The sequence below is a fragment of the Zea mays genome, chromosome 9 (genome assembly GCF_902167145.1).
Source record: "Zea mays cultivar B73 chromosome 9, Zm-B73-REFERENCE-NAM-5.0, whole genome shotgun sequence".
Classification (NCBI taxonomy): domain Eukaryota; kingdom Viridiplantae; phylum Streptophyta; class Magnoliopsida; order Poales; family Poaceae; genus Zea; species Zea mays.
In genome coordinates, this window is record NC_050104.1 from 40,638,296 (window position 1) to 40,650,894 (window position 12,599).

General features: G+C 42.7%; 1 protein-coding gene across 1 annotated transcript in view; it reads left to right on the plus strand.

Annotated features, from left to right (window-relative positions):
- Window positions 1–930: 930 nt before the first annotated feature.
- LOC111590160 (uncharacterized) overlaps window positions 931–12,599 on the plus strand; it is a 35,544-nt gene continuing 23,875 nt past the window's right edge. Inside the window, exons 1-2 of the mRNA XM_023301084.1 lie at window positions 931–1,651; window positions 1,735–1,825. Coding sequence (XP_023156852.1) covers window positions 1,027–1,651; window positions 1,735–1,825 — 716 coding nt within the window. The 5' untranslated portion in view covers window positions 931–1,026. The remainder of the gene's footprint in view (window positions 1,652–1,734; window positions 1,826–12,599) is intronic.

A 12,599-nucleotide genomic window follows, 5' to 3' on the forward strand; every position in this document is an offset into this window, starting at 1 on the left:
ATTGTCAGATACCCTCTCATGAATTTGCATCTATCTTCAGTCTGGGAGTTACATGCTTCTCCACCCTTAAAGATCCTCATTCGAATCTCGGGACGAGATTCTTTTAAGGGGGGAAGGCTGTGACACCCCAGGTGTCAATTTCAGGATATGTCGGGAGATTTATCCTAATCTCGGATGCTCAGTGAAAATCTCTATTTCTCGCTCGCATATGTCTCTGATTATCCAGACTATTCGTACACATTTCATGAAATTCAGAATTATTCAGTCTCATGGAAGGCTAATTTTGGAGCCTGTTAAAACTTTTATCCTCAGCACGAATGCAAACTCGAAGATCATTCTCGAATTATAAATCTCATTTGAAGCTCATTTAATCAAACTCTCAACGACTGTTATTTGATCTGTGTCCGGATCCAACTCCTCGAACTTCGATCGATGTCCGACTATTTTATCCGAGTCCGTATTCTTCAACGGGATACTCAGTATGTCGCCCTCTAATTAATTCTTATCCGACTCGACTCATACCTCTGTGTTCGATCCCGATTTAAAAATCAACCTCGGCGATAATTTTAAATATCGCGATTTATCTCTTTCAATCATAAATCCAAAAGCCAGTCATATCTTAAGACAATTTATTTTCAAATCTTGCGTAGTGAATTATTTCCCAGCGAATTCAAATCAAACTCTCGGCCAAATTAATCGCTCAATCGTCCGTTCGTCGAAACTCTAATTCGCTCTATTCTCTGTAGAAACAAATTTCGCAGGAACATTTTTATTCCGGGAAATAAATTAGCGCAGCCCAATTACATGTTTTGGGCCAGCCCAACCCAGCCCAATAGGCCCACTAGGAAACCCTAACCCTAGGACTTGTCTATAAATAGAAGGACCCCTCACTTGCACTTGGCTTTTATTCACCTACCCCCCTAGCCGCCACCTTCTTCTTCTTTTTTCTCCCTGTCTTCTTCTTCCACACGGCGTGCAGCAGGGAGCTCAGATCAACCTCCCTACGTGCTCTCTGTTCCTTGCTCCATGGCGCTCGGCAGCAGGACTGCTCCATGGGCGTCACCTCTCACCTTCTTCCTCCCTTCCTCCCCACGGCTGCAGCTCTCCCACTGCTCCCTCACGCCAGCAGCAGGGAGCCCAGCTCCTCCTCGCCATTTGCTCGATGCTAATGCAGCAGGACGCACAGAGCCCTCCATGGCGTCTCCTTCCCTGGCCGCGTCCAAGGCCGATAGCCAGCCTCCCCTTCCCTGCTCTTGTCGTGGCGAGCTCCCTTCCTCCAAGCGCTCGGCTGTAGTGACCTCCCCTGGCCTGAGCTCGAACAGCCGGTCTTCTTCCCCAACGCCGGCCTCCATGGATGCACGGCTCCCACTCCCATGGCGCCCCTGCTTTTCCCTGTCCGGCCAGGAAAACGCCCTTCCCTGTTTTCCTCTTCCCAGCACGCCAAAGCACCCTGCTGTTTCTTGCGCCCTATTTTTTTCCATGGACAGCAGCAGGAGCAATGCCGCCCAGGCCCCTGCTCCTCCCCTCTTCCCCACAAAACAGCAGCCGCAGCGAGCCGCCGTCGTCCATGGCGAGCAGCCTCTCCCCTCGTCACGTGACATCACTCTCGTGCTCGCTGCGCAGCCCATTCGCGACGCCGTCAAAACCCATGGTGAGATTCCTCGCTGCCCTTACTGCTGTCATTTTTTTTGTGCGCGGTAAAACTGTTGAACCACTGAGTGATGTTAATTGCAGCTAGACGTTGCCGCGGAGCCACGCGCGATGCCTGTTTCGGTGAAGCCCCTAAACCGTGGACGCATGTGCAACCCGAATCCGAGTTTGACAGGTTGATAGATTTATGATTTACAATTGATGTGTTTCGATTGATGGCATGCATACAAATATGGTGTATATTGATGTTGAAGATGTGTGGCTGCGATAGTTATTTTGTACGTCATAGGAATTGGTCGCGGTTGTATTAATTGATTGTTAAAATGCTTCGTCATAAAATATTGTGTTCGCGCGGCAAATTTAAATAAAGCCTAAAGCATGCTCGGTGACTTCCGTAGTCGGCTAATGAGTTAGTCTAAGATAATTATATTTTATGTATTCATCGTTGGTGTAGGTTAGAGTAGATTGAAAATATAAGTTATGCAACATGTTGTTGTTTGAAGATGAGATGTGCAAATAATCAGTTTGGTGGTTCACTCGTCTAGTCGATAGTTGTTATAAATATTTGCGCTAAAAATTGGTCATAAGAGTGCAGTGGGCATGTGGTGTTGGTTGGATGTGATAAGTAGATTACAAGTGTGGGTTTGTCGAAGCACCATGATGTCGAACGTGTATATCGAAGTGCATTGTAGTGGTAATTGCGTTAAGTTAATCGGTAGTGTCTCGAGTGCACACCACAATATGGTTGTATGCGAGACATAGTAAAATAAGGTGTGCTCGATGGGGATGTTCAGTCGTTGTAGGTGGAAATTGTCTTTGCTTAAATAGAGAGATGGTGACATGCCAAAGTAGTCATCGCTTCCTCTATGTTTATATGTCGAGTCAAAATGCGGGGTACTAGTGGTACGCTAGGCGGTGTCCAAATAAATTAACCGGTCGATGTGGTAGTGGTTGTGCGTGATTTATTGTTAGTGAGTAGTTGGAATTCCGAGCTATATGAGGATTATGTTAAAAACTAGTAGGCGGCGTGTAACTGCGTTCGTATGGTGAATAATAGGTCGGTAGGTATTGTTGATGCCAGTAGCAAATGTAGTCTTATGGAGTTTTACGCCATGTGTAAATGCCTCCACGATAGATCCCAAAAATGTGCTATTTAGGTGACTTGTGTGTTAACTAATTCAAGTTGAGCAATGGTTGAGAAACACTGATCAATCGGCTCCAACCCATGTTCTTGAGTTACGATGTCTAAAATGGTTCGCTAGGTCTTCTACTGTGATTAGCCAACTCATGTTAAATAGGAGTCAATTTCGTTAAGTGTTTGTTATATATGTGTTGTTTCGGATTGCGATGATAAGAGGCAAGCCGACGTGTAGGATGTATAGCGGCCTATGTTGTTGTGCTAGTTAGCCGAATTAATAGATGACTTGGTTAAGCTCGTAGTCACGATGATTTGCTTATTGTAGTCTAAATGTGTATGTTTATGGTCGCGGATGAAAAGTAGTAGTGCTCATGTGATGTCTAATTTAAAACGCAAATTGTTGAGTGATTGTCGTGAAGAATGCGTTGTTAATTGGTTGTAGTAATTTTAGTGCACTAAATGACTTGAATAAAATTTGCAAGTCAAATTATTGGTTCTAATTTGATTGTCTTAACTCGAACAAATAGTAAAGCGTTAGAGTAATTCAAGTCTCTCGAACGCGGCGGTTCTTGAATTATATATGAGCTGAAATTTATTGATTGCTGTTTTGGGCTGCACGTACTGTTTTCGGTGTGCTGTATGTTTGATGAACTAACTTGTGTTTTCTGTAGATATGTGATATAGAAAGGTAGTAGATAACTTTATTATCTTGCTGGTGTTAAAATTTGACAGCCATAGGTCTGACCGTTTAGGAGTTGTGCTTTTTACAAATTCAGTAACTGAATCTGTCCAAATTCTGTACAGATTTCAGAAACTGCATTGTTTGCTCAATTTAATTTTGCCACCTGTTCATGGTCGTTATAAGAAAGTTGTAGATGCTTTTCTCATCTTGTTTGTGTTAAAATTTCATAACCATAGGCCTGACGGTTTAAGAGTTATGAATTTTACAAAACGGTTGTTGTGTTCTGTCCACTGTCAGAACAGATTTCAAAAACTGAATTATTTGATTTGGTTAAACATAGAATCACTTCTTAGTGATTATAAAAGTTATGTAGTTCTTTTGCTTAGCTTTCCAAAACATCTTGGATCACTCTTTTTGGTGATCTGAAGATTAAGTTGTGGATGCTTAAAGTGTGAAGACTGAATCTGTCTATTTCTGGACAGCACAACCTTCATAGTGTATTTTATCCTTGATACATACTAAACTAGCCAGTGATGTTTATAAATAAATTGTAGAACATTTAATTATCTTTCCAGAAAGTCTAGAATCACTTTGTTTGGACGTCTGAATCTTCAGTTGTGAATTGTTGAAGTTGCAAGTCTGAATCTGTCCAAACCTGGACAGATCTCTTGTGTTAGCAATTTTAACCTTGCTAAGTGTTGAATCTTGTTGAGGTGAAAATACCAAAGCTGTAGAGCACTTTTTAAGCTTTCCAGAAAGTCCTAGTTTGTTATTTTTGGATTAATATTTGAAAAGTTATGATTAAAACAATTAACTACTGTGCTGCTGTCCTAAAAATCTGCATGTCTCACTTAATTGTTAGTTCACCCCTTTTGGCTAAAAATGCTTAGTTAGCACTTAACGGACGTAGACTTGTGATGGCTAAACTTAGGTTAACATGTGTTCCATGATTAATGTGCTTGCTTGCTATAGTTGGTGATGGATAGAAGTTCCGTAGTTATTGATGCCTATGTCCTGTTTAAACTTACGTTGTTTTGGTTGCGCTTGTGTGGTCAATAGGAGAACAAATGAAGGATTAAGATGAGCGTAGTAAATGTGTGTACTAGTGATGTTGTATTTGTGTTGCGTAAATATACAAAATGTTTGTCGTCTTTTAGTGGTGTTAATGTTGTGCGCTCGATGATATGTAGTTAGCTAACGCTAGTGTGTGTGGTTGCTTATGATGTCTCGCTACTTAGTGTTTAATTCGCTAGCATGTATTTAAAGTATCTTGTGCTATTTCATTATATTCATACATATGCATCTTGCATCTCATTTAGGACCGAGAGATGAAGATCGTGCAAACGATGTGGTGCCAACCACAGGATGCAGTTGGTGGACGACCTGAAGAATGGTGGACTTACCCAGTTGATGCTCGCCAAGCGAGTACCTTCCCCAGCAAACGCTATCTAAGTGTCAAATTAAAGGCAAGCCCCGGTTTTATGCATAACCGTTTATATATGCTATTTTACTACACTTAATATTTGTAGGCTTGTACTATGCACTTAAGTGTAGGAGTTGACTGGAACCTTAGTTGCATGAACTCAGGATTCCTATTGAGATGAATACTAGTATGCTAGGTCGAGTAGCTGCTTTATTAAATAGGGATCTCGGTAGAAGTCGAGTGATTTTTCTAGCACTCGCGCGAGGTCAGGACATTGATTGTACCCACTTTCATATCATACTGATGTTGGTCTGTGGACACGGATCCATGGGGATGCGTGGTCTACGAGATGAAATTGGAATAAGGATTAACGTGTGGATACCTGTGTCAAGCGTTTGAATGTACTAAACATATGCCGAGAAATATGGTAAATTGGTAAGCCTAGTACCTGAGTGAACCTGGCAGTGGACATATCCCCTCACACGACCTGAGACGAGGTCTCCTATTCCGGTTATGGTGGGTACAAGTGCGGTCACTGCACGACGGCAGTCGGGGTCAGTGAGGCATTGTACGCCAAGGCGGTGAGCCCTGATCCGCTGACGGGGAATCGATGGGGACGGTTGATGTGTGTGGGGACGGAGTGCCCCTACATGTCGTGTGTTTAGGTTTACCTTGCAAGGATAAAAACTCGATTCGAATCGTCTGCTTCTCGCAGCTAATGAGACTGCTTGATCCATTTTACTGCATTGAGTAATAAGTGGAAATGAGGTGACTGGCAAAAAGATGTTGATTGATAAAATGTTTGATACCATGTATGAATAGCTAGGTACTCATCTAGTCTAAAGGATTTTACTAAAACTTGAAAAGCTAAAACTTGTTTTCAGACTCAGCTAGTGCTTTTGGCAAACCAAACCCCTCAGCCAAACAGCTGCATGTCTAGAGGTAGAGGAGTAGACTCCTCACACCGGGTAAGTCTAGCTAAGTATTAGTATACTCAGCCTTGCTTGTGGCATAATTTTTGCAGGTACTCCTTAGGATGATTGGTTGATGGTGTGACTTGGCCTTCATCCCTGCCACCGGGATAGGCGGTCGAGAGGGTTATTGCTTCCGCAGGAGAGGACCAGGAGGAGTAGCGTGGCTAGGCTTCGCCATGTTACCCGATTTTCTCCGTTAGTTATTTCCGCTGCATTAAAATTTATGGTTATTATTTCTGAAACTCCGATAATGTAATTACTACTAATACTTATTAAATTTGTGGTATTATGTTTTATTGTATTTCTCTGTTCCTCACCTTCGAGTGAGCTAGTGGTATTCGATCCTGGTTAAGTGGCTTTATCGGACTAGATCCGAGGGACTGGCGATTTATTCCTATTTAAGTGTGGTCTAGCCTCTAAGGCGGGGCTTAGGCACTTAAGTTGGAATAATTCGGGCGGTTCCGCCACAGGCATCTCGGTCAGCTTCAGCAATAGCGCATTTCAATTAGGCTTCGGCCAGTTGTTTTTGGAGGTTTTCAGTCTCATTCCTTTGGATTTCAGATTGAGCCTTGTATTTAGCTTCATCCTCCTTTATTTTGTCCACCAATGTAAGTAGAATTTTGTCTTTTTCCAAAGCTTCGTTCCTCAGCTTGATAACCTCTGTTCGAAGGTTATTGAGGGCAATAGTGCAACTCTCGTCTTCGGCATTCTTTTGCACCCTTAAGGCGTTGCTAAGTATTAAGCCCTATATGAAAAGAATGACCGGGTTAATATAAGAACAAAAGAATAATTCAAAATTCATAAATTTCCAAATACACAATTTTTGTACCTTCAGACTGTTATATGCAAGGCTATCCGCAAGATCGTCCTTCATCATGGCGAAGAGGCCAGCTTCAAGCTTCGGGAACCCCATACTTCTAGCCATCTCCCGGCAGACAGATAATTCTTTGTTGTCTTTGAGGCAATACAAGAAGTCATCTTCATATGTGCCATTAAACACTAAGGCCCCTTTCAGGTACTTTAGTTCTCGGGCATAGTGCTTAGCTTCAAAATTTTCTTCTTCAGATAATCTTTTTCCCGAAGCGTGTCAAATAATATAATCAAGGACTTCGGAAGGCGCTTCGGGAGTAGGAGCGACAGCTTTTTCAGGCAGAATTTGTTCTATAGCTTCTTCTTCCGCTGCCTTTTCTCCAGTTTCCAAGGATTTCTCTTTGGCGGGCTCTGAAGGCCCAGCTTCGGCGTCGGCCTGGCTCATTGTAGCTTCGGCTTCGGTCAGCTTTGTCTCGGTTTCAATTTGCATTTTCAAAGCCTTGACAATTTTCCCTGGAGTAGAGCTTGAAGCTTTTATCGTCTCCAGCACATCTAGTACACTAGCCATCCTTTTTCTCTTGGGGGTCGCTGCTAGACCTTTTTGTGTCTTCGGCACCTCCACTCCTGCCGAAGGGCTTAGAACTTCTAATGTTTTTTACCCTTCGATTCTCGGTTCTTTAATTTTGTCAGTCTTCGGTATTGCAGCCGGCTCTTCAATCCTCTGTGTAAGAGAAAGTCCTTTGGCTTCAATAGCTGAAGAAGTCTCACCGCCAAAGTCAGGCACTATGGTCGGTTCAATGTAGCACGGTCGGTGAGTAAGGACCTTCAACTTTTTCCTCTTCGGTGTGGGCTCGCTTGGAGCAGCCGAAGCAGCAGCCTTCCCAGAAGTTGCACCCTTTCTTTTTTTGCCCCCGCGACGGGTAGCGATAATCAGGATACACAAATCCAATAGCATCAAAAACTCTATTTAGCCTTTTCTTTTTTCGGCTCCCGAAGGCCGCAGATAGTGCATTATCTTCAGACTTGGAGTATGCTCCAAGTAGTTCATCACTAGTATTTTCAACACACTTCAGCCAGTCATCGTCTGGTTCGATAAATTGGTCTCCAAACCTAAAGGTATATTTCAATCGAACTAAACCACCTTCGCTAGGGTTGCTGATGGTCTCTTTTGGCATTTCCCAGCTATCTATCAGTGGCCATATCCTGTAGGCTACATGTTCTTGGACTAAGTCCCTTGTCCCAATAAAAGAACAAACTGTGCTGAAGGCCCTTCGGCATGCTTCGGCTGCCTCATCAGTTTCTACTTTCGGCTTTCGGAGGCCGAAGCGGGACCATATGGGTCGCATAATGATTTCTTTAATATCTTCTCTTGCTTTCAAATCATTCTTCACGTAAAACCACTCTTCCATCCAGGCCCCGGGCCACCTCTTCCGAAAAGTTGGCACTGGGTAGCTTGAGCCAGAACGAGCAACGAAGCTATAGCAACCAAAATTGTTATGATATTGTTCCTTACCCCAAGGCTTCGTCTCATAGGAAAGTTCATGCATACTGCAAAAACATTTTGCACTTGGCTCCAGACCTTGACTTCTCACAGCCCAGACGAAGATCCCCATTCTGATAATTGCTTTGGGAGTAATCTGGTGAAGGAAAATCTGATATATCTTTAAAACTTCAACCACAAATCTGCTTAATGGGAACCGAAGTCCAGCTTTGAAGAAACTTCGGTAGATTACAACTTCGTCTTCTTCAAGAGCAGGAACGGCTCTGCGTCAGCCCTCATAATAGACATATCTCGAAAGTACATTCCTCTCATATTATCAAGATGACTCTGTTTGATAGTTGATTTCCCGAAGACTGCATGACTTGGTCGCCAAGGACGATCTTTAGAGTCTTCGCCCCCACTCTCCACATCATAGCTGTCGCTATCATCAGTATCTTCAGACAAGCCTTCTAATATCTCTTTAGTTATCTTTTCTGTGTTTGTTTTTGCAATTGACTCGATAAATCCAGCAGTTTTCTCCTCAAGGATCTTCTCCTCCTCGCTCAGCTTCGTCTCAGCAGCAACTTTTTTGTCTTCAGACATCTTTTCTTCGGAAATGGTGAAAATGTGTCCTTAAAGCCGAAGCTTAGAAAGTCTAAGAAACCAAGCAAGCGTTGGTAGGCAAGAGCTAAAAAATTGAGCAAGCAAAGCAGGCGGCAAATAGCGTACCAAATGTGCTCGGGGTGGGTTCTTATTTATACGCCCAGTGCGCTCCAAGTTAGAGGGCCCCGTCTGTCATTGACTGTTGCTATTCTAGCAAAGGGAAGGTGTTTTTCGGACCTTTGGCTTAAGGCCTTCGTCCATATTGCAATCTGAATTCGTTATTCCAACAAATTAATCTTGCGAGGGGCTACTGTTAGGGGGCCTTCGTCTTCCGAAGGTCCTCAAAAACGTGATTTAACAATGTTTCCGGAGTTGTAATACATGAACAGGTACCTTCGAACTCGGATTAGAACCACAGTGGGAGAAGCACGAACAATACGAAGATTGATGCAGCGCCGAAGCTACGCGCAAGGGAGCTTCGGCATGACAGCAGGGAAGGGAACCGACTTAAAGGGAAATAATGCTATATGATGCTATATGACTGTTTATGTTATCTTTTGTATTTTACACGCTTCCTTCTATTACCTTCATACCTTCGATGTTCGAAGGTATGTCCTTCATGACCTTCGTCTGAAGATCATTATATCCTAAGGGAAATAATGTTTCGAAGGACGAAGGGCGTTAATATTAAACATTTTATGTTGCCTTGTTCTTGATTCATAGCATTTGAGAACAAGTCCCCAACAGTTCCCAAGAAAGGAAAGAATGCTTTTGTAAAGCAAAAGACATTGTTTGTGAAAGAATGTGACAAAGTGTGTCACAAGTGTCACAAGAAGGGACATATCAAGAAGAATTGTCCTAAGCTCAAGAATTGTCCTAATACTCATCCAAATAAGAGTCAAATGTCTACTCATCGGCCTTTAGAATTACTTCACATGGATTTATTTGGACAAACATCTTTTGTGAGTATTGGCGGTAATTCCTATTGCCTTGTGATTGTGGATGATTATTCTAGATTCACTTGGGTTTATTTTCTTCGGGATAAATCTAATGTGTTTGAAACATTCAAGTCATTTGCTATATTGGCTCAAAACCAATTTGATTTTGATATCAAGAAAGTTAGAAGTGATAATGGGTCGGAATTCAAAAATGCTAGAATTGATGAATATTGTGATGACAAGGGTATTAAACATGAATTTCCTTCCAAATATACTCCGGAACAAAATGGTATTGTTCAAAGGAAGAATAGGACTCTCATTGATATGGCTAGGTCTAAGCTAGCGGAATATAATGTGTCGGATTCTTATTGGGTCGAAGCCATAAACACCGCTTGTCACGCATCAAATAGGCTATATTGTCACAAGCTCTTAAAGAAAACTCCCTATGAAATGCTCATTGGTAGAAAGCCAAATATCTCATATTTTAGAGTATTCGGTTGCAAATGCTATATTTTGAGAAAGGGAAGCCGACTCTCTAAATTTGAGAAGAAATGTGATGAGGGTTTTCTACTTGGATATTCATCAAATAGCAAGGCTTATAGAGTTTTCAACAAGACTCATGGTATTATTGAAGAAGCATATGATGTTGAGTTTGATGAAACAAATGGGTCTCAAGATGAAAACGATAATCTTGGTGATGTTGGTGGAGCTCAATTGAGAAATGCTATGAAAACAATGGCTATTGGTGAAATAAAGCCAAAAGATGATGATGATGATAATAGTGTGGTTGTCATTCCATCCTCTTCAACCCTAAATGAAGAAAATCACCAAAGCCAACAAAATGATGAAGTTGTGGATGCTCATGATCAAGATACTTCAAGTCATTCGGTCCCTCCTCATGCTTCAACTAGTATTTCTCAAATGGTATCAAGAATACATCATTCTATTGTGAAGGATCACCTAGTTGATCAAATTGTGGGTGACATTAGTAAGGGTGTTCAAACTCGCTCTCGTATAGCTTCATTTTGTGAACATTTCTCTTTTGTATCTTGTATGGAACCTAACTGTGTAGATGAAGCTCTACTTGATGTTGATTGGGTGAATGCAATGCATGAGGAATTATATAACTTCACCTGAAATGAAGTTTGGGAGCTTGTTGAGAGACCAAAGAACCACAATGTTATTGGTACCAAATGGTTGTTTCGCAACAAGCACAATGAAGATGGATTAGTAGTAAGAAACAAGGCAAGATTAGTGGCACAAGGGTATACTCAAATAGAGGGATTGGATTTCGGTGAGACATTTGATCCCATGGCAAGATTGGAAGCAATCCAGATCCTTCTTGCTTATGCTTGTGCTCATAATATCAAGCTCTACCAAATGGATGTAAATAGTGCCTTTCTAAATGGTAAGATTAGTGAACTAGTGTATGTTGAACAACCTCCCGGTTTTGAGGACCCCAAAAGACCTAACCACGTGTACAAGCTTTCTAAAGCTCTCTATGGGCTTAAGCAAGCCCCATGCGCTTGGTATGAAAGGCTTAGGGATTTCTTGCTTTCCAAAGACTTTAAAATTGGGAAGGTTGACACTACCCTATTCACTAAAAGGGTTGGCAAAGATTTGTTTGTTTGTCAAATTTATGTTGATGATATTATTTTTGGATCCACTAATGAGTTGTTTTGTGAGGAGTTTGTGAAAGGGAAATGTGCCCTTGGCCATTTCTAAGTATTTTGGTGATTAAGTGCCCAACACAAATGGTTTAAGTATTAAATTGTACCAAATGGTGGATGAAGTGTAAATCAACACAAAGGTATGATTCTAGACTTAGTACATTGGTTTTTGTGTACTAACATATTTGTCTAAGTGCTAGAATCAGAGAAAACACAAAAGGAAAAAGACTTGGCTGGAGCAGCCAAGTCTCTGCGCAGTCTAGGTGCACCGGACAGTGTCCGGTGCGCCAGGCTGGAGTCTGGTCAACTGGCCGCTCTCGAGAATTCATCGGCGACGTACGGCTAAAATTCACCGGACTGTCCGGTGGTGCACCGGACTGTCCGGTGAGTCAACGGTCGGCCGAGCCAACGGTCGGCCGCACAATCCGCGCGTGACGCGTGGCCGAGCCAACGGTCTGATGGGGGCACCGGACCGTTCGGTGTGCACCGGACAGTGTCCGGTGCGCCAACGGCTCAAAATCTTCAACGGTCGGCTGCGCCAATTTAGGAAGGCGATCTGCACCGGACAATGAACAGGGGATGTCCGGTGCTCCACCCGGCAGAAGGCAAGAATTGCCTTCCTGGATTGCTCTCAACGGCTCCTAACTGCCTTGGGGCTATAAAAGGGACCCCTAGGCGCATGGAGGAGATACACAAGCATTCTTTGATCATCTCTAAGCACCAAGACTTCATTCTAGCGCATTTGATTCTTTGTGATAGCAATTTGAGCTCCTCTTGGGTTGAGAACTCCATGTGTGAACTTAGAGCTCAAGTTGTGACTAGTGTGCGTGTTTGTGCTATTGCTTTTGAGACTGGTGTGTGTTACTTTTCCCTTCCTTACATTCGTGCTTCTTTGTGATCATCATTTGTAAGGGCGAGAGGCTCCAAGTTGTGGAGATTCCTCGCAAACGGGATATAGTGAAAGAAAGAAAAACACTGTGGTATTCAAGTGGATCTTTGGATCACTTGAAAGGGGTTGAGTGCAACCCTCGTCCATTGGGACGCCACAACGTGGAGTAGGCAAGTGTTGTACTTGGCCAAACCACGGGATAAACCATCGTGTCTCTTGTGCTTATTCTCACTGTGACTATTGTGTTTCACAAGAGCTCGGTCCTTAACCACTTGATTTCATTGTGCTAACACTTAATCAAGTTTTTGTCGCTTTAAGTCTTAAGTTTTTATAAAATCACCT